Source organism: Oryza brachyantha, chromosome 9 (genome assembly GCF_000231095.2).
Source record: "Oryza brachyantha chromosome 9, ObraRS2, whole genome shotgun sequence".
Taxonomy (NCBI): Eukaryota; Viridiplantae; Streptophyta; class Magnoliopsida; order Poales; family Poaceae; genus Oryza; species Oryza brachyantha.
This window is the reverse complement of record NC_023171.2, coordinates 5132406-5154411: the sequence shown is the minus strand read 5'-3', so window position 1 is coordinate 5154411 and position 22006 is coordinate 5132406. Positions and strand designations below refer to the sequence as shown.

Here is a 22006-nt window from a genome sequence, read left to right as displayed (position 1 = left end):
TAGTATGATACATCAAGGGTGTAAATTGTATCTCTTTATGTCACCCCAATTGTTTTTATCCTTTGGATGATTCATCAAGAGTGTAAATTACATCTCTTCTTCAAAAACCACACATACAACCTAATCATTTATATCTTATGGATAATTGATAAATGTACAAAAATATATAAACACATAAAAAATCATATGCTAGATAAGAAATTTTTTTTATAATTCATATCTCTGCATCATCACACAGTTATTTTCATCCCTAATGCCGTTTTGTTTTTTCATTAAAAAAGCGAAAAAGATGACTCGACAGCGTTGCACAGAAAAAAACCGATGGGGGAAGGAGCGAAAATTCTCCCACTCCTCAAAAAAAAAAAAAAACAGAGAAAAAAAAATTCTCCTCCCGAAACCGGGACCCCACCAAACCCCGCAACCCAACGCTTCCCCTCCGCGAGGCTTCTGGAAAAGTACCCCCGATTGACCGCGACAACTGCGACCGACCACGCCGCCGGCGAATCCCGCCGCGCCACCGCCGCGGGGGACGCAGGGATGGCGCTGGAGCTGAGCCTGGTGTCCGCGGCGCCCCTGGCCGGCCTTGCGGCGAGCCCGCCCCCGCCCGCCCCGCCGGGGAAGGAGCAGCAGGTGGCCGGGGTGGGGATCCTGCTGCAGATCTCCATGCTCGTGCTCTCCTTCGTGCTCGGGCACGTCCTCCGCCGCCACCGGTTCTACTACCTCCCCGAGGCCAGCGCGTCTCTCCTCATCGGTACGAGCCATCGATGCCACCTCTTGATCGTGTGCGGTTCGCAAACCCTAGCTGTCAAGGATCGTTTCGTTTGTAGTTTAGAGTAGCTTGTCGTGGTGATTAACGGTTTATGTGCAGGTTTGGATTTCAGTGCTAATTCTAGGTGAATGCGCAAATGAGCAGGAATTACACTAATAATGCAGATAATCCATTTCCCCATTTTTGCCAGTGCTGTAGCTTTTGTACAATAAACTTAATCCTAGGTGAAACTTTCAGCGAAATTATCAGGAACCATACTGTTAATTCAGATAGTTCATTCTGGAGATGCTGCATGGTAGCACTCAATTTTTCTACGTTTGGACCTCATTTAGTTTGATACACATTCTTTGTAATCATTGCATCATATTATTACTGGAGTTAGCCCTAACTAGCTAAATTATATGGCACAGGACATCACAGCACAAGTCAATTTTTTTCCTTAAAGAAACGTTTTATCACTAATATGTTCAGTCCTATGTTGGCTGCATGAAAATTATATCACTAGGAAAAAACTTCCCTAATAATATAACTTTATTGAATTATTCTGATGTGAAAAAATAAAGTTGCATGAATGTGACTGGAAAGTAAAAAAGGAACATTGGGAGTAGCTCAACTCTCTTTCCTTATATGATCTTAAGCTGGTACAAGGAATAGAAGAATTGGATAAAAATATACTTTCCCAATAGAATAATGGTAGTTTATTGTTGGGTTGTTGCTGCTTTTTTGCTGAGTTGGCTGCCTTTTAAGTAATGCCAAGAGAATGGGAATGCAAAATAATAATACATACATACATATATTTAAGGACCTCTCTCCCTCAAATGTACATGGTGCTGTAAGATTTTTTTGCTTGATTTTTTAGATAGTTCATTTGGGGTTAGGAACTTGTTCCATGATTTCTGTTTTACCTTGTTCCCTCATGGTATGGAGAAGTGGCAATGTTGCATATACCTGTCATGCATTTCTGTGACCCCTGCAGGTTTCAAGTCTGAGAAATGGAAATTTAAATGGAAGTTTGTTGGAATTTCTTATTTCTCTTGCTTTTATGTTACTCTCAGGAAAGTCAATATTAGAATCATAAATAAAATATGAATGAAACCAGAAGTTCTTAATAACAAATCAATTTTGTGGATACATGCTTGCTTTACATGTCTTGTTTAGGAGTAGTTATCCTTTGATCAAGGTGAACAACTACAATCCATGTTTTGCTTGCATAGAAGGTGTGCTGTTGCAAATCCAGCGCAGCTACATGAGTAAAAATTTCAACATGAAAATAAATTGAGTTCTCTAATTGTTTTGTATATTCTTAGTTATCATATGATCTCCTTTATACCAGATTCATAATATCAACTTCATTTTGCTCATGCACACTGTGGACATTCTTTTAACTATGGAACTTTAATGATTCTGTCACAGGACTAGTTGTTGGTGGGCTTGCTAATATTTCAAATACAGAGACCAATACTAGGTTTGTGTCAAATGATTTTTTCATGATGGAGCATATGTTATGCAAAATTTCAGAGTTATTTCATATCTATTTCATGTTTGTTGTTATCAGGATCTTATGCACGATGCGAGTATGTTATCCATTGATCCTATCTTATTTCCTTCAATGTGTAGGATGTGGTTCAACTTCCATGACGAATTTTTCTTCTTGTTCTTATTGCCTCCGATAATATTATATCCTTTTATTTTTCTAATTCACACCTCATAATTCCTCATGGTGTTATGAACTTTGATTGTTTACTACCTCTCTTAAATGCTGCTTCATAATGTCTGAGTATGGATTCCTTGACTTCAATGCACCCAATCAGGATTCAGCTTATCCCCAGTAAGTACCTCATGATGGCAATAATTTAAATTATCTAAACTTCTTTCCTTGAAATAATTTGTTTTTTTTTACAGAAACCATTCTTTGCAAATTTTGGGGCCATTGTAACTTTTGCCATCCTTGGGACCTTCATTGCTTCTGTTGTAACAGGAGTTCTTGTGTAAGAACTTCACAATTCTTTTTGTTCTAATTTTGTTTGAAGTATGTTATCTTACTAGTCAACCTCTATCATACTGCAGCTATCTTGGTGGGCTGACATTTCTAATGTACAAACTTCCATTTGTTGAGTGTCTCATGTTTGGTGCGCTTATATCTGCAACCGATCCTGTCACTGTGTTATCAATATTCCAGGTGCTTTGTGTTTCCACATATCTCGATCTTTGACATGTATATTTATGGTTCAAATCAGGATATTACCTTGCATGGTTGATTGGTTATAAGGGTTTAGGATATTATGTAGACATAGATTGGGAACGAGAACTTTGTATGAGATGCCTTAATCTTTTATGAATGAAATTGCATACATATTCGCTTTTTAGGATTGAATTCATTGACTTTACCAATAAGAGAAAAACTCTATATCAGGGGAACCTATCCTAATCCTAAAACACGTAATACATCTATAAGGAAGCATGCCTAACTAACAAGGAGACTTAAAGTATTCTTAGCCCTGACTTCCAACTAATTGTGCATCAGTAGGCCCAGAAGCACATATCACTACACTGTTGTGAACATAATTTTCCTATGAACATTGCTGTTGCATTATGATTGCACAACAAGGACACTATATTACAAAAAAGAAAATTTTAATGAGGATGTAACAAGTCAATAAATCAGGTTGTCTCTGTTGCTTGAAGAGGTTTTAAAATTATTTTTTCTCATTCTTGAAAGACACGCATCAATGATCATCTTCACTTCTTAGTAGTGCTGATGTCTATATTGCAGCTATTAGTGAGGCATACCATGCTATGCATGAAGCCCCACTGCTAGAGTGAAAAATGGCTGTTAATGTAATTGAATTTTAAGATGGTAACCTGGTTGCAATGCTCAATAAATATTGATTAACCTGAGATCAAATTTTATCTGGAAAGATTCAACCTTCCTGGAGTGTAAATCCTCATTTGCAGGTAATTGATAAAAAATGTTTTAAAATCATAACATTGTTTTGTTTCCCAGAGGCTCCCCACCATATTTTTGGTAGCGTTTGTCTTGAACTTGGAAACCAATCATTACTTTGTTGTGATAAAGTTACTGCATATTTCATGCAACATACTGAAACTATGTCATGCACCAATTGCTATTCATTTTTATGTACTTTGATAGTGTTGTCCTTAGCCAATTAATTTTGTTTTAAAGATGTTCCATTGTTTAAATGTGGCATGTTAAAAAATGTGGGAAGATGAGTGGCTATGTGGATGTTGGGAATCTGTACTAATGATGCAACTCCTGAAATTATTCTGTGCAGGAGCTGGGCACTGATGTTAACTTGTACGCTCTGGTTTTTGGGGAATCTGTTTTAAACGATGCGGTTTGTTTTTACTTCTCGAGTGCATGCAATGGTAGTGAGTACTTGCTTGTATTCATGACTAACTTGTGTATCTTCTTATCTGGAGAGTGCAGATGGCGATTTCTCTTTACAGGTCTGCCTCTTTCGATGAGGCTTGTGGATTGGTCATTGAACATATACATTTCTTTCTTATATCTATTCATTTCTTCAGGACAATGTCATCAGTCAGAAGTCAAGCAGCAGCTGGGGAGAACTTCTTTATGATGGTTTTCCAGTTCCTTGAGACCTTTGTTGGCTCAATGTCATCAGGTACACTACAGCTCAAAATTCTCAAGTAAATCTAAAGGACATTTGACATTGTGATTGCCTTCTAAAATTAATTCTGTTGTATACGCAAGCTAATTAACATCATATATTCCAGAGCAATAACAGAACTATTTTACTAGAATTGGTAAGAATAATGTTACAAATATTTGTATGCTACCTAACAGCGCAGCAGGGTACAATAATAACTTTTCGGCATTACATGAATATTCAACATTTTCATATTAGCATGTTGGTTCAATGCTCTAGCAAGCTCAGTCGTAGTTCTCCCTTTTGAGCAGCTAAATTCTGACGATCAAATACCTCAATTTATTTTTATACCATAGATGCCAAAAATAATTATCTGCTCTAATTCAGGGTTGAAATTTTATGGACAGCAATATATTTTCCATTACTAGTTTGCACTGATCTAGTAGTTTTTAAGTCATTATCAATCAGTTGGCTTATGTAACCATTGCATATGTCTGATTACAGGTGTTGGAGTTGGATTTATCTCTGCTCTTATATCCTTTTCTTAGGTTCTACATTGAAAACTCTGTTTGCAAAACATGAAAGACTCAGTACTTAGTATTGATCTGTGTGCATTGAATCGTATCTTCATAAAATGATTCATAATCTTTATCCTTTTAAATAATTTCACAAGAAAAGTTCTCTTAGATAATAGCAGCAAAGAAAACATGGTAGAATCTGAATTTTGTTATTCCTTTTCTCCTTGTAGTCATGTTTTGAACTGTTTGTTTTGACTAGTTAAAATCCTTCTTATGTCTGTTGTGTCATCAGTCCTTTGGGTCCTTCTTGTAGTAGTTTTGTGTAAATTGCATCATTTTTTTTCTTTCAAATGGTGCTAATTGCAACATTTATGTACTATTATACACCCATTTTCCCATTGCTTGTTTTACTGTGAATGATTTTACTATTAGATCTTGTGAAACCTTGACCACTCTGTACCTATTTAAATATGCTGGGCTGGATATTGACAAGTAAGTCATGTCATGCTACCTGTTTTCAGTTGACAAATTTTGTCATGATTGATTTATGTTGCCAGTACTAAGCCTGCTGGGTTGTTTAACTATTTCAGTCTTCAAAACTTGGAGTGCTGCCTTTTTGTTCTCTTCCCATACTTCTCGTAAGGACACTTGTATACTTCACCGTATCCTTTTTCTGTACTCTTTTCCTTAAAAAGTTTTGTATCAATTATAGGTATATGTTAGCAGAAGGACTTGGCTTGTCAGGAATTGTTTCTATACTATTCACAGGGATGGTATGTACAATATGCAACATTGCAAATTAGTGTATTATATGGAAAGCATATTTGCACCACCGTTAAATTTTTTGGAATCACACTTACTATTTTTTCTCAGGTTATGAAGCACTATACATATTCCAATCTCTCAAACAACTCGCAGCGCTTCGTTTCTGCCTTCTTTCACTTACTGTCATCTCTAGCGGAAACATTTGTGTAAGCATAGTAGCTTTATTTGAGTAATACAAAAAAACATTCTCTTTGCTAATAATGAACACTTCCTAAATTCGCTTTTCAGCTTCATTTATATGGGCTTTGATATTGCCATGGAAGAACATAGCTGGTCTCACGTGGGCTTCATATTCTTCTCAATTGTATCCTTAGCTTTCTTTTTCGTTTTCCTAGATCACCAATTTTGGCCTTTGCTCTGGTTGGTAGAAAGTTTGGTTCCTTGACTTAACATCAGATATTTATAATACTTGCAAGGTACTGTCATGAGCCCCTTATGCAAATATAATACTTAATTGGCAGCCAAAGCCATATTATTGTCTAGATTTGCACAATTATGTCTTCTGGTAAAAGCATGTAACAGTAGGATGTATATGAAAGGTCTATCCTTTATTGCGGTGCATCTATGATCATTCGATACAGTTTAGAGAAATGAGATATATATCGCAAGAACTTATATCATTTATCTACATGCTTGAATTGAAAGTAAACTGTGCCTGCATTTATGTTGAATCAGATGTAGAAAATATGTTCGAAATGTCATATTGACCAGATCCAAGTTAAGACTCATTGTAGGAACATAATTGAATCACAATTATTCGCTTGCATTTATTATGTAATTTCTATGTATTTAGTTTTGACACATTAATTTTCACCTTGGTGATGTTTTTATAAGTTTAGACGCTATTTACTCTGTAGGGCAGTAAATGTCTTTTCTTGTGCATACTTGGTTAACATGTCACGACCAGAAAATCGACGCATACCTCTAAAGCATCAGAAAGCACTTTGGTTTAGTGGTGAGTGCAGTGTGCCATTGTAACTGGTAATTTATATGATTCATACTTCATTAAAGTTAAAGATAATAGATCTTATTTGTACAAATAGGGCTTAGAGGGGCCATGGCTTTTGCACTTGCTCTCCAATCTGCTAACGAACTTCCTGGAGGACATGGAAAGACAATATTCACAACTACCACAGCTATTGTTGTTCTAACGGTACCTGCACATTTTCCATTTTCTTTTGTTTTGACTTTAGCTCAATAAATGATGAAGCTATTGATTGTAAGGCCATTGTTATTCTATGGTCTTCCTTCAGATGGCATCATGATTGCACATATACTCTGCTAATTGTTTCTGCTAGTTGGTTAACTTCTCTGTCCATATGGTACTTTTTATAGCAATTTCTTCTTGATGTGGCTGCTGGCTACAAAATTAGTTCCATAGAGCAACCAAAATTTTCAAACCATTTGCGGAAATTCAAAGTGCTACTTGCATTCTGTGCATTTTTTTTCTTGGTGTTCCACACATGGGCATCCTGAATCGAGAATTAACAATGAGATTATTCTAGCATCAGTAAGACTAGTGCAATATTATTGGAAGTAAACTTCACAGCTCTAATCAATCACTTGAAATCATGCAGGTACTTCTTATTGGAGGATCAACAGGCACCATGCTGGAAGCTTTGGATGTAATTGGTGATGAAAACACATCTATAGAAGTAAGCGTTGGTTTATTTTTCACAATTCTGAATGGCTGGTTATAGTTTTTTTTCTCGGCTTATGATGGAACTGTGCTACAGAATATTGTTCCATTTTCTAGAAGCAATCTGTATGTTATCATCGAAAGTGGCGGCTTTGGTTGTTATCTTGTTTTCTTTACCCATCTGTTTCATTAAATGATATTCTGGTTGATTAACTGCGTGTAAGGGCATTGCATGACTTAGGTTATTTGGTTTTGTATAATTTGCTGGTGTCTTAAAGGTAATTAGGATTTAGGACTAAAGATTTCTTTGTGACACCATTCACAGAATTATGATGACAACAATGGTTACATCCCCCCAACTTATGAGGAAGGTACATCATCTGGAGGAGGATTAAGAATGAAACTCAAGGAGTTCCACAAAAGGTACTTATGTTTCCATTTGCTTGTAATTTACACATCATAACTTGAAAAAATATCCTTATCTCTTTGAAATGATCATACAGCACAACGTCGTTTACCGCCCTTGATAAGAACTATCTGACTCCATTTTTCACCAGTCAAACTGATGATGATGATGATTTCGGTAAGTATCTTATTTTGTTACAATTGTCCACATGATACTGCAAACGGTCTTATTTGCCTAGTCTGAAATGTGTTGTATTATACTCCCTCCATATTTTTTTATATGACGCCGTTGACTTTTAGATCCACGTTTGACCATTCGTCTTATTCAAAAAAATTATATAATTATTAATTATTTTGTTATAATATGATTTATTATTATAGAAACTTTAATTATGCATTATAATTTTGCATATTTGGATATAAATTTTGAATAAGACGAATGGTCAAACGTGATTCTAAAAGTCAATGGTGTCATACATAAAAATATGGAGAGTTTGTATTATCCACTTAGTTTCTTCTCCATTGCCTGCGGTTTATTCGATCTCTTCTCTTTGTGTTATAGGTGAACAACCGCAAAACCAGAGACGAGGATTCTATGATCAATAGCTGGTTGAGCTCCGACCTGACATTCTTATACACGACACTTTAGGGCATGATAGCATGGTATGTGATCGGAATCGTCCGGATAAGCATACAACTTCTCTTAGTTGAGTAGCATATCGCAGAGCATACCGTAGGATAGAGATCAGATCATAACGCAAAACTTGATTCATCGAGGATGACGAAAGCATGCTGCTTCATGTATATATATAATAGGCCTCGATTAGTATGGTAGAGCTCTGAATGAGAGAAAAAAAATGGTTGTAAGAGAAAAAAATTGAGCCAAAGCCCTTATCATATGTTAGGTTGATTGTAATAACCCAGAGCTGATCATTGGCAGCGTACTGTAATCAGCTTGGAAAAACATGTTGTAAAGTAACCAAAGCATCACATGTGCGAGTGACGGCTGGCTTTACAGTTACTGGTAATCATTGAGGCTTGCTACTAATTCCATTCATGTTTGAAAACTTGTCGGGGAATGATTTCCGATTACGATTGTTGCATTTAATGTGTCGATGTTCGTGACACTCAAAATGTCTGCCGCTGTCCGGCTGCTGCATTCAGATAATCACATGGACAATGAACGCATTACGGGCATATAATGACATGTAGTAGTACATATACTAGTACTCCATAAAATGAAACCATGTCAGATAATGATGACATGTACAATGAACACGAGTAGTACTCCGTAACGGCAGACATATATCAGCTGGGCCCCTAGTGTAGTTATTGGCAACCCTTGACTGATGAATCAAAAAATGCCCTGAACTTTTGAGTTTTCTGGTGATTCATCCACGCGGGAGAACATAAAAAATATTCTGAGTATAGAAATTGCTTTTCAAAAATAAAGCACTTATTTTTTTTCAGGTTTCTGTGAACCAGTGTTTTTTTTTTTTGTCTAAGGTGAATGGACGAACTCTGCTTTTAAACAATACAATAGAGATATGCAAATCCTATAAAGCTCAAAACACATGCTTAGGACTTTTGTTCGATTTTGAACGGTGGAATGATTATTAGAGAGTACACATTTAGTTAAATATTATAAAGTTGAGAACTATAGATTTGAAATAGGCTTATTAGAATTTCATACCTACAAAGTCTTTTTTTTTTAGAAAAAAATGGAGCTCAGGAAGCAACCATATTTATCTATCATCCAATTTGTACTGCAGCCAATGTTTATCCGTCTTAAAACGTACTACCTCCGTCCCTAAATGTTTGATGCCGTTGACTTTTTTCTACGCGTTTGACCATTCGTCTTATTCAAAAGAATTTGTCAAATATATAAAGTTATATATATGCATAAAAATATATTTAACAATACACGAAATGATATAAAAATAATTAGTAATTAATTAATTTTTTAAATAAGACGAACGGTCAAATATGTCAACGGCGTCAAACATTTAGGGATGGAGGGAGTAGCTACTAAAAGTTATTTTAAAATACAACTATTTCTCTATTTACTTTCTAATCTCAACTATTTACAACCTTATTGTATTTAATTTCTTCATATATTTTATTATCCCAACTAATTATACAGTTATTTTCCATTTCAACCTTAATATCTAAAAACACATAAATGTTTGTATTTTCATATGAAGAAAGTATTTTTAGACACCACGTACAAGAAACAAACAGATGAGATCATACATTTTTACTAGCACGCCATCGAAAGTTTGAAAGCATTTCGTACAATAAAAAATATATACAAATTTATAATCTCGCATTTCTAAAAATAAGATTTTCACTTGAACCAGCTAATTAAATCTTGTATATCCTCCAATAACAACTATAAAAATTCAAACAATCATTTAATCTTTCAATCTCAGATCTCGAATACTGTATCCACCTCCATTTCTAGAATTATTTGTACGTGCGTGAGAATTATTTGTACGTGCGTGAGGGTTCTTTCTTTTCTCGAAGGGGTCTTGTAGCTTGATCTAGCAAACCGTCAGCGTTGACAACGCCAGAGATCTCCCCATTTTGCTTCATTGACGCCGCCATCGCCAACCGGCTGACACAACTGACAAAAAAGAACACACGAGAGAAGAGATCAAGCCACCCATCAACTCACAAAACCCGGCGGGATCCGACCCACCATGTCACCCCCTTCGCCCAATTCGGATTTTCAGAAAAGTTATAAAAACATATCGCGAAATAAGTCTTATGGTACAATACTATGTTTTTAAACACTGTAGTATATATAATGTTCATCCATACTATAGCAATCAATCTCGTGTATTGGATGCGAATAAATAGCTAAAAATACCTCTAAAATCAGAGTAATATTATTTATCTCTAACTTTTGTAGGAATCTCATTTTGCCCTCCGCCCCCCTCGCCTTTACCGTTAAACCCACCCACCCATCCACCTCTCTCTCCTCTCCAAACTAGCCGTTACGCCTCTCACTCTCTCTCCTCTCCCAACGGCTACTTCCCCTTATCCCCCTCTCCTTCTCATCCGCCTCTCTCTCTCTCTCTCTCGTTCCGATCTGCTAGATCGCCGCCTCCCATGGCCGCCGCCGCGCCCTCGCCGCGTAGTACGGACATGCCGGCGGCAGCGGATCTCCTGCCTCCCCCGCCGCCGCCGCTCCCGGCGACCGCGCGACGCCCGCGCAGGCGGACCAGGGAGGTCAGCTCCAGGTACCTCTCCACCCCGGGCCCCGTCCCCTCCTCCCCGCGGTTCTCCACCTCCTCCTCGCGGACCCCCTCCCCAACCCCGTCCCCGCGGGCCCACCGCCCCCGCGCCGCCACCCCTTTCGCCAACGAGAACCACCCGCCGCCGCCGCTGCTCCCGCATGGGGCTCTCCCCCCGCCCACGGTGGCGCGGAGGCGCGCCGTGCAGAAGCTGTTCGACGAGGGGGGTGCTGGTGGGGGGGCCGCTGCCAACCCGCGCGCGTCCGTGTCTGCCTCTTCGGCGGCTGCGGGGACGCCACGGCCCCTGCCACGGTCGACGAGCGGGCCAGCGGGAGTGTCGACCGCGCGGAGGGGGTACCCGCGCCTGCCGACGCCCGCGCGGGCCGCCTCCTGCCCGTCCTCCTCCGCGGCCGCCTCCGCTGCGGATGACGCCGCGTCGTGCTGCTCGTCCGACACGGCGTCCACCTTCACCGACTTCTCCGAGGTCGATGGGATCGCGCTGCCCGCCGCGCCCTGCGAGAGCCCGCCGCTGCTCGGCCCAGCGTCCTGCCGTGTGGGTCGCCTGTCGTCGGAGCTCCGCTCGTCGGTGCCTGAATCTGGTGCGTCAGCGAGGGCGTCCAACCCGCTGTGCTACCGCTCCCTCAATTCGGCCCTGTCGGGTTGCCCAGCGCCGTCGGGGAAGGTGGTCAGTGCAAAGAGACCGCCACAGCCGCATGGGGTGAAGGGAGCCGAATCGAAGAAGGCGGCAGTAATTGGAGGGAGAAAGGTCCCCGGGAAGCAGGAGGACGTGCACCAGCTCCGGATGCTGGACAACTGCCACATCCAGTACAGGTTCTTGAACGCTCGGGCAGCGGCCGTGGCCAGGGCCAAGACCTCTGCAGCACAGGTGAGGGTTTCATTCGCGAGTGCCTTGTTTTGCTGAACTGAACCTCGTGATTACGGAATTTTGAGTGCCAATTAATATACTGATGATGATGTTTCTTCTTCTCTTGGATGGTGAAGAAATCCCTCTTCGGGCTTGCGGAGAGGATCACTGGGCTGCGGGAATCTGTCACTGAGAAGAGGGTGGAGGTGGAGAGGATCAGGAGGGAGCAGACATTATGCTCCGTTGTTGATGATCAGGTATAGCAAAATTGAGCGCCTTTAGTTTTCTGAAATTTGAATTGCTATGGAGCGTGTTTTGTAATAATTGGTCCCAAATAAAATGCATGAATGTAGATTTTGATCCGCAGAAGTTGTGAATTTGATATATCACATGATGTATCAACTAATTTACGACTCACGTGACAGGGGGTAGTGTTATTTTGTTCCAACATCTCAGTGGTCATTCTATGAAACTCACTAAATTGGATCCATATTTTTTTTGTCGAAATCTAGATCAACCCACTGGGATATAGGTAGGTGTTACTAGTTTAATCTATGAACTCTTTTTAAGAAAAAGAAAACATGTTTTTAAAAAGCTTAACCTGTTGGGCCCCTTTTGTTTTTAGGTTCAGTGCAGTGCGTAGTGTAGCGTGTGCTGGGTATTGTACAGTTATAGGAAAAGAGAGAAGACCTATACAACTGATTGTATTGTTATGGTAGCAGATTTATCATATTAGACCTATTAAATTTTCTTTTCTGGTCAAACTTTCAGGTACCGTACCTAGATCAGTGGTGTGATCTGGAAGGAGATCATTCAAGCTGTCTTACTGGGGTAACATCAGCGCTGTATAATGCTTCACTAAGACTACCTGTCATTGGGAATGTTAGGGTATGGTCTTGTTTTATCTATCCAACACTACTTCTACAGATTAAGCATTGCATTATATAAGAAAATTCCTCTGGAATTGTTTGCAGGCAAATAGCGAGGAAATCACAGAAGTTCTCAACTCTGCTGTACAACTGCTGGAACCACTGTCTCCTTGTGTTCAAACTTTTCTACCAAAGGTGAGAAACTATATGGTCTAGAATGCATGCATGCTGAGAAATATACCAACCAGAAGTAAATGCCAAAAGCTCTATGAGTTTGTGTTGGGTCCAGTGAATGCCATGGATTAAAACAGATCCATAAATTACTTCATTTTATATGGTCAGTCAACTACACCCATTTTGTGTTTAAAATATGGTACTAAAACAGGTACACAACTCGACTGCACTTGATATATAGTGGGAAGTTGGGGGAGGACCTTATGAACTAAATATGATCCCTTGCAAAAATTCAAGGATGAAGGCATGAAAGCTTAATGCATATATTTCATCAAAGCTCAATTTTTGTGTTTAATTTATCAGCAATATGAGTTTTGTGTGGGGTATGAAATTTGCCTAGACGAGTCGATTCCTAGTGATGAAGTTAATAAATAATTCATTTTCTTTCCAGACATATAATAAAAAAGATCTGTCCAAAGTAAAAAGACCTGAGTCATTGGTGTGACTCAACCTGTTAGGAGTTCATAATGCCACAGGCTAAGTTATTGGTGCGACTCCTGGGAGTTAATGCAATAGAAAGTAGGACAGTCCATAAATTTCACCGATAAAGTTGCAATTAGGAACTTCACTGATATTATGATTCTTTTGTTCCATTGATGCAAATACTCTCTTTGTAGGTTCAGGAAGTTGATGACGTGGCTGCTAAGCTTGCTCAAGTTATTGCTAGTGAAAGATCTTTGATTGAGGAGTGTGGAAATCTCCTATATCAAGCTCAGCATATGCAGGTATTTTTGGATCATAGTTTTTGGGTGACGTTCGGTGAAATACCTACCTGACGCACTGATGATTTTGAACTATGTAGATGAGAGAGTACAGCTTGAGGAGCCAACTCATGCAACTGAAACAGCAAATAGAAGCAACATGAAATAGGAGTTTATAAACAAACACGGCACCAACTCATTTGTTTGACAGGCAGGCAGAACACAAATTGTGCTCGGCACCACTGGAAGTGAAAGATAGGTGGCCTGATCATACAACGCAGAAGCATCCTTCTGCAGACTAGGAATCGGCGATTCTTTGCGGTACATATGTTGTTTTGTGTTGTTGGGTCATTCGTTTCTGTTATCATAGAAGCATCTTCTTGTTGTGATTGAAAGAACTGTCAGAATTGTGGTTCTGCAAATCAAAATTTTGTGCATTCTTTGTTGTATATATACTCTGGTCAAATAATTTTTAACTTTATTTGCTTCCGGAAAATTTCAGAGATGGCTTTGTTAGAAGAAAGATGTATTGCCAATTTATTTGATCCATGAGTCATTGTTATTGCGTAGGCGAGAGTAATAGATTGATCTTTGCGCAAAAATATGGCAAGGGAGAATTGCAGAATCACCCAAACCTGAAATTAAGTTTATTTGAAGTTTGATTGTAGCAGCTAGAGATATTAATTAAAGCACGAGTCAACAATTTGCAAGGGCAGATTTTTTCTTCGATTATCATTAGAAAAACAAGCTTCAGCAAGCTTCTGTGATCCTTGCTTTCGGAAAATATGAAACAAAATCATTTACTCTTATCGCCATAAGTAGATAAAACGTGCCAAGTTATCATTTTGAGTTGCACGATTGGGATTCTGTATTGCAATATCTGCCTCTACACTAGAGGACAATATTCGATTTTCCACGTGGCAAAAGGTATAACCAGAGTTTAGAAGGGTCAGATTGGATAATTACATAGATTGAGTCCAATCCCAACTGCACTACTCACCCTATCCTAAAATATAACAATTTTGTCTCCGAAAAAATATATAACAATTTTGAGCATTTAAAATTTGTTCAAAATACAAAAAATCTACACATATATTTTGTTTTTCAACGAATGATAAACTTCCACCAGTAAAGTTTCTTACCAAATATCTTTTATTAACAATTTAGAATATTTTCAAATTTGATTCTACTCACTCTCTTATCGCACGTGCCCAGCTTTAAGAATCCTTGTATTCCAGGTTGGAGGGAGTCCTAATTAGAAGCAATTAGCCAATGTTAACATAAACTTTTTCTCCGATTTATGTACGAGTGAATTGCATATTTGACCATCTTTTTTATCAATGTTATAACTTCGACCAATGTTGAGCAGTCCATTTTTTCCGATCAAACAGCAGGTAACTTGCAAAAGTATTTCACTTTCAAGCTGTTCTCCATCTCTGCTCTCTCTCTTCTCCCAGGCCAAGCAAAACCAGCATAGCACATTGAGCTTGTCACGCTGTGAGTTTTACCCTAGCAAAGAAATAGTTAAATAATATATTAAAAATAATTTGTTAATTGAAGTTCAAGAGAAAGCCTAGTGTAAATTAATTTAATTAATTGGAAGCTTTTTGGAATGTTCTAAAATATCCCGAAAGCATTTTAAATGATTAACCAGATTTAAATTTAAATTGCAGTCAATAAAATTTATTTAAATAAACTTAATAAAAATCGGCAAAATTAGAGACATTTTTTTTTTCCTCATTCCTTTTTCCCTCATTTCTTTCTCCCTTTTCCCTTTTCTTTTTCTCTTTTCCTTTTTTCCTCCCTGGCCGAACTCCTCCCTGCCCTCTCTTCCTTGTGCGATCTCCACCCCCAACTTCCCTGGATCGCACATCTCCTCCACCTCCCCCTGTTTCGTGCGCCCCTTACCCCCCTGCTGCACATCCTATTTCCCACCCTCACCGTGCCGTCTCCTCCCCTCACGGTACAAACAAACTAATTCCCAATCAATTAGGACTCTAAATTTTATCCCCTTTTAACCTCTATCTATTCCTTTTTAATAGGGGATAGATAACTAGATTTATCTCTAGCTCTCCCCTATAAATACGCCCTAGAGCCTTCCTCTTTTCCCCGTCCCCCTCTCCCGTTCACCTCCAGCCGCCTCTTGCACCTCCACTACAGCTGTGTTGCCCCCCTATCCAGCAGCTGCACAACAAGCCGCTAGCAGCCCTGCTGCATCCCTATTCGCAGCAGCAAAAGCCGATCTAATCTGTCACCGATCTTCAGGTTCGCATATATTTTATTCTTGCGAATCAATCTAAATTAATCTACCGTTTAATTGTTTAGGTTTTCTAATCTAATTAGCTATCGTGAGATTGATCTATAGTGCGGACTTTAATTTCGTACACGTAGATTGGTTTTACGTTAAAGTCATAAGATCTCTATTTAGCGAGTCGTTAAATCTCAATTTAATGGGTCGTTAACTCTTGTCGTTGTTCCGCTAACAGTCCACGGTTTCACGTTTCGGATCTAATTCGTCATGCGAATCTCTAATTGGTGCACGTTTTAGTTCCGTTTTGCGAGTGCGTGTTTTGTTCGCGCTTTTCCCGAGCCACGGCTCAACCCACGCTCGAAGTCCACATCACCTCCCTCGGCTGTCACGCCCTGAGTTTTACCCAAGCCAAGAATTAAATAAATAATGCATTAAAAATAATTTGTTAATTAAAGTTCAGGAGAAAACTCAGTGTAATAAATTAATTTAATTAATTGGAAGCTTTTCGGATATTCTAAAATGTCCCGAAAGCATTTTAAATGATTAACAGGATTTATATTTGAACTGCAGTCAATAAAATTTGGTCTAATAAACTTAATAAAAATCGGCAAAATTGGAGGCAATTTCTTTTTTTTTCCCTCCTTCTTTTTTCCTTTTTCCCTTTTCTTTTTCTCTTTTCCCTTTTTCCTCTTGGCCGATCCTCTCCTCCTCCTCTCCCTGTACGATCCTCTCCTCCTCCTCTCCAAGCCATGCAGCCTCATCTCTATCTCCACCAAAAAATCAATTCCAATTAATTAGAAGTCTAAATCTTATCCCCTTGAAACATTATCTATTCCTTGTTAATAGGAGATGGGTAACAAGATCTATCTCTAGCTTCCCCCTATAAATACCCCCTGGGCCTCGCCTTTTTCCCTTTCGTTTCTCTCCCGTGCGCCGAAGCCTTGCTGTGCCCCTGCTGCCCATCTCCTCGGCCGATCATCCTTGCTGCACGATCTTGTTGTGCCCTTGCCGAACAGCAAACAGCCGCTGGCCAATTCCTCTGAAAATTCGTCACCCCTGCCGCTGCTGCTAGCTGCCCCTGCCACCAGCCCCCACAGGCGTGCGAAACGCTCTTTTCACACGGGTTTTTGCCTTGCCCTGCGCTAGCCGAGCCGCTGCTCCTGTCAAGCGCCACCTCTGTTCAGCACACTGGTTGCTCCCTGTTTTTGCAGCAGCCCAATCCGATCTATTCCGCCGAATCTCAGGTTCGCATATATTTTATTCTTGCGAATCAATCTAAATTAATCTACCGTTTAATTGTTCAGGTTCTCTAGCCTAACAGCGAGGAACAACCGCAATCCGTCGCTGATCTCTCCACCAAACCTCAGGTTTGCATACGTTTTATTCATGCAAATCAATCTATCGTTAATCTACCGTGTAATTGCTTAGGTTTTCCAATCTATTAGCTAGCGTGAGATTGATCTACGGTGCGGAATTCAATTTCGTAAGCGTAGATTGATTTTACGTTAAAGTCGTTTAGTTCTAGTTTAGCGAGTCGTTCAATCTCAATTTAACGGGTCGTTCAATCTTGTCGTCGTTCCGCTAACAGTGCACGGTTTTGCGTTCCGGATTCGATTCATCGTACGATTCTCTAATTCGTGCATGATTTGGTTCTGTCGTGTGAATGCGTGTACCGTCTGCAATTTCCCGAGTCGTGTCACAACCGGCGCTCAAAGTCTGCATCACCTCCCTCGGCCCACTCCTCATTTTTCCCTCTTCTCTCGGCCCAACAGTGCCGGCCCACATCTCCCTTCCGGCCTGCTCTCCCTCCTCTCCTCCCTTCCCTCCCGCTGGGCCGGCCCATAGGCCATCGCCCACTAGCGCCCCGAAGTCCAGCTCACCTCCCCGTCTCCTGGTCGCCGACAGGTGGACCCCACCTATCGGAGGCGTCTCCCTCCTCTGTCCGCCCGCTCGCGCGCGCGACAGCCACGCCGCGCGTCGGCGTCGCTGCCGCTGTCGCTGTGAGCCGCTGGCCGCCGTCCTTCGCATCCTCGCCGCCCCCGTCTCGCTGCACCGCCTCGGCATGGCCCTCGCCACCGCGTCGCGTGCTGCTAGCTACGCCGTGCGCCGCATCCGCTCAGTCGCGCCGCGTCCCCGCCGCCTTGCCGTGCTCGCGCCTGCGCCGCGCCTTGCCACCTCGCCGTCACCGTGGCCGCTGCCGCCGCGCCCTCGCACCCGCGCTTTGGCACCGCACGCGCTCGTCGCTGTCGCGCCACGTCCCCGCCGCCCGAGCCCGCTAGCGCACCGTCGCCGCTTGGCCGCTGCCGCGTGTCCCTGGCCACCGCCGGTCCCTCTTTGCCTTTGCTCGCCTCTGCACGCGCAAGTCGCTGCGCCGCCTTGTCGCCTCGCCGCCGCGCTAGTCTTGCCCTCGCCGAGGCTGCTGCCTCATCCCGCGCTCGCGCTCGCCTCTCTGCACTGCACCATCTCGGTCACGCCCGCCGCACCGTGAGCCGACTGCCCATGTTGCGCCGCCGTCGCCCGCGTCTTGCGCAACCGCCGCGCCCTCGTGTTTCGCTCGCCCCGGCAGCGCCTCACCAACGCTCCATGCCCACTCGCCACGGCTGTCTTGCCCCTCGCCGCGCTAGTTGTGCTCGCCCGTGCCGCCGCGTCGTCGGTCGAGCCGCCTCTCCGCCCGTGCCGGCCCAACGGCTGCGCTGCAACTGCCGGGCGTCATCACCAGCCGCAATCCGCGCCGCCCGCTTGCCCCCGCCGTGCCACCTTGCCCCGCCCTCGTCCTGCACCGGCCGCGCGCAGCCACTGTGCCGCTTTTCCCGGCCATGACCCGCGCCGCCGCCAACCACCTCCCGCTTTCGCCGCACCGCGTCCACCCGGCCACGCTAACCACCGCTCCGCCCTAAGCGTGCCGCCGCCACATCGGCTCCCTATAAAATCCAACCCTCGTCCGCCGCTCGCCCCCCCCTCCGGCTCGCCTTGGTTGCTCGACGTCGTGCCGCTCGGCCGATGCCGCCGCCACCCGATTCCGTCGCACGCCGCCGCTCCGAGCCGCACGCCACCTCCGCCTCTTCCACGCCGACCCGTTGCCGCCGTTCTCATCACCGGTGAGCCTCTCCCTTTCTCTCTTCCTCCCTCTTTTTCACTTCGGCCGCCGTCGTCGACGGATGTGTCGCCGTCGCGCGCGCGCCGTTTGCCGCCGCCGACGCACCCTCTCGGGGCCGTCTCCATCGCCTCGCCATCGCCGCCGCGGGACCGCCGTCCTTCGCCGCCCTCCGCGCCGGATGCCGCCGCCCTCCTCTGCCTGCATCCCTCACCGCCACGGCACAAGCCGAGTACCCACGATGCGTCGCCCGTTGCCGCGTCGCCCTCGCGCTCGCGCCGCTGCGCTGCGTCCGTCCAACCTCCTCTGCTTGCCACAGCGCCGGCACCATCGTGCTGCGCCGCTGCCGCGCCTCGCCGTGCACCGCCGTCCCCCTTCCCTCTCTTTTTCCCTCCGCACGATGTCGCTGAGGTCGCCGCCGCCGCCACGCGTGTGCATGCCCCAGACGTCACCGTCGCCCCTCCGCCCGTCGTTACCCTCGCCTCGCCGTCGCCGACGCGACCTTGCCGACGCCGGAGCGCCGTCGCCCTCCTGTCGCGCCGTCGTCGTCGGTCCCTGTCCCCATCGCCGGCCTTCGCCGCCGTCCGCCACCACCGCATCACCGCCTCCCCGCTGCCCGAGCCCGCGCGCCACTCGGCTCGGCCAAGCAGTCCCCTCCCTCTCCTCTGCTTTGACTCGCTGACCGGTGGGGTCTGCTTGTCAGCAAGCCCCATCGACAGATCGGCCCACGTGTCATCCCCTCAATCTCTCCTCTCTCCCACTGACAAATGGGCCCCAGCCGTCAGCCTCCTCTCACTCCTGTGCCGACGTCATCCCTCCAATTAATTGCGCAATAAATCAATAAGGTTTTCTTGTTTAGTTTAAAAACCCAGAAAACTTCTAAAATTCATAAGTAATTCATCTAGTCTCCGTTTAGGTCCATTCAAGTTTCATTAAATCCAGAAAAATGCCAAGAATCCATTAAAAATAGTTTCTTTCTCTGTTTCAGTAGTTTTATAGCCTGTTTTGTTTGTTTTGCCTTGTTTGTCGTAGGTTTTGACCCCGTCGCAGCGCCGTTCGCTCCCGAAGTCATCGCCGAAGTTCCTCGTAGGTCTAAGCAAGGCAAGTGGCACCCTTCTTTGATCATATTGAACCTATGTTTATAAAATCCCCCGCTTTTACATTCAAACATGCATTGTTTTATGCAAATCTATTTATTGTATTTATCTATTGGGAATTTACCAATATATCCGTTGATCCCCATTCATTATTATTGTCATCCCAGGGTTAATTTGACTAGAATTAGGGTTAGTCAATGCTTAGCCATGCTTAGTTCAACTAGCTCACCAATTATTATTTAATTATTGTTGCACTTTGGTACACCTTCAATGGTTGTTATCATTATTCATTTCCCGAGATGGATTAATACAACTAAAATATTGCTTATGGTGGGCTGTGGGTGCATGGTTTTGAGAGTCGTGCCCATGGCAATTAAGGACCGGTTCTCAGGAAACCCTGAAAGTCTTACACGTACTAACCACAAGCCAGAATGGGCAACGGTGAGACTCGTAATCTAGCTTGTCCCTATTCGACGTACCCAGGCAAGGGTAGGCGTGATGGAGTATGGACGGGCAATCGTGGTGTAACGAAAGCTTCTCCTGCTTCCGGATCTAGCAAGGCACAAGAGGGGACTGCCCGACTTGGTGTAAAGGAGGGGGTGAAACCTGAAGTGTGGTGCGATTGTCTAGGGAGGGTTAGGTGAAAGGTCTTATCATGGTTTCCGTACTGAGGTATCGTGGTGATACGTTGGGGCATGGTAACATGCTTGGCAGTCATGTCTTGTGGGTAAAGTTGTACACCTCTGCAGAGTAAAACTATTCGAATAGCCGTGCCCGCGGTTATTGGGCGAACTGACAGACTCACTGGGATTAGTTGAACCCCTTTAATAATTTTATTAATCTTGGAACTGGTTTGACCCTGCGCAACGTGGTTTATCGTTGGGCAGAGGGTTGACCCTGTCGCTACGTGGTGTAACGTTCGATAGTGGTTTGGGCCTGTTGCAACGTGGTGTAACGTTGGACAGTGGATGATTATTTTAAATGTTTACTTTACTTTTATTTCGGTCTATTTTATTTACTGTTTTGCTAAATTACTGCAGCTTTTGTGCAAGTTAACCTTAGCCTATCCTTGATACCCTGTTGCATTCATTATTCTTCCTCTCTTGGGTGTTACTTGTTGAGTACGGTGGTTTGTACTCAGCCTTGCTTAATTTTTCCCCCACCAGAGCAAGTGCCAGAGCCTGAGTCAGAAGGTTGTTCCGAAGGTTGAAGTAAGGTTCAGTCCGCCGTCAAGAGTGCCTGTGGTGTGGAGCCGTCATCACCAGCTGAAGCTGAAGATTAGATGGTCTAGTCTTGTTTTCCTCTTTCCGTTGCATTTCGATAGATAATTGTTTTTATTTGTTTTTAAGACGTGCAACTGGGTATTAATTTGTCATAGTGTGTACTCGGGCTGATGCCTGGACCGAGATTTAATACATGCTATTGTTCAGAAATTTGGTGTAAATTTCTGGGCGTGACATCGGCCCACTCCTCCTCCTTTCCCTCTCTCTCGGCCCACCTCGTCCGGCCCAACTCCTCCCTTCCGGCCTCCTCTCCCTCCTCTCCTCCTCCTCTCCCGCCGTGTGGGCCGGCCCATTTCAGCCGCTCGTTCTCCTCTCTCTTCACCCTCCCTCCCGCTGGGCTAGCCCACTACCACCCGTGCCCGAGGTCCGAGTCACCTCCCCCTTCCTCGGGTCACCGATAAGTGGGGCCCACCTGTCAGGCCCGTCCCCTTCCTCCAGTCGGCGCCTATGCTCGTGTGCGCCCGCACGTCGCCGCACGGCGTCACGTTCCGCCAGCCGCTCGCCTGTGTTGGTAGCCGCGCCGCGCATCCGAGCCGGCCGTGCCACGCTGCCGTCACCATCCGCGCCGCCGATTTGGCGCGCCGTGCC

At 43.6% G+C, this 22006-nt stretch overlaps 2 protein-coding genes across 2 annotated transcripts; both read left to right on the top strand.

Annotated features, from left to right (window-relative positions):
• The first annotated feature begins 365 nt into the window (after positions 1-365).
• LOC102700551 (sodium/hydrogen exchanger 6-like) lies at positions 366-8833 on the top strand. The gene is made up of 22 exons (XM_040527553.1): positions 366-751; positions 2183-2234; positions 2387-2446; positions 2573-2597; positions 2672-2757; positions 2837-2948; positions 4063-4125; positions 4218-4237; positions 4316-4413; positions 4903-4931; positions 5377-5408; positions 5507-5554; positions 5629-5689; positions 5790-5887; positions 5970-6045; positions 6138-6157; positions 6599-6696; positions 6785-6894; positions 7319-7396; positions 7706-7803; positions 7884-7963; positions 8348-8833. The coding sequence occupies exons 1-22, from the start codon at positions 538-540 to the stop codon at positions 8389-8391; spliced, it is 1602 nt and encodes a 533-aa protein (XP_040383487.1). The 5' UTR covers positions 366-537; the 3' UTR covers positions 8392-8833.
• A 2066-nt stretch (positions 8834-10899) lies between these two features.
• On the top strand, positions 10900-14196 carry LOC102721766 (protein ENDOSPERM DEFECTIVE 1-like). The gene is made up of 6 exons (XM_006661017.3): positions 10900-11910; positions 12027-12146; positions 12661-12777; positions 12864-12953; positions 13610-13717; positions 13795-14196. The coding sequence occupies exons 1-6, from the start codon at positions 10900-10902 to the stop codon at positions 13855-13857; spliced, it is 1509 nt and encodes a 502-aa protein (XP_006661080.2). The 3' UTR covers positions 13858-14196.
• The last annotated feature ends 7810 nt before the right edge of the window (positions 14197-22006 follow it).

Bases quoted from the DNA above. Each gene is read 5' to 3' on its own strand.
- LOC102700551 (XM_040527553.1), top strand. From the start codon at position 538: ATGGCGCTGGAGCTGAGCCTGGTGTCCGCGGCGCCCCTGGCCGGCCTT. The intron at 4,238-4,315 runs GTCTGCCTCTTT...TCATTTCTTCAG, and splicing joins ATGGCGATTTCTCTTTACAG to GACAATGTCATCAGTCAGAA. The intron at 7,397-7,705 runs GTAAGCGTTGGT...CACCATTCACAG, and splicing joins ATGAAAACACATCTATAGAA to AATTATGATGACAACAATGG.
- LOC102721766 (XM_006661017.3), top strand. From the start codon at position 10,900: ATGGCCGCCGCCGCGCCCTCGCCGCGTAGTACGGACATGCCGGCGGCA. The intron at 11,911-12,026 runs GTGAGGGTTTCA...TGGATGGTGAAG, and splicing joins CCAAGACCTCTGCAGCACAG to AAATCCCTCTTCGGGCTTGC. The intron at 13,718-13,794 runs GTATTTTTGGAT...TGAACTATGTAG, and splicing joins ATCAAGCTCAGCATATGCAG to ATGAGAGAGTACAGCTTGAG.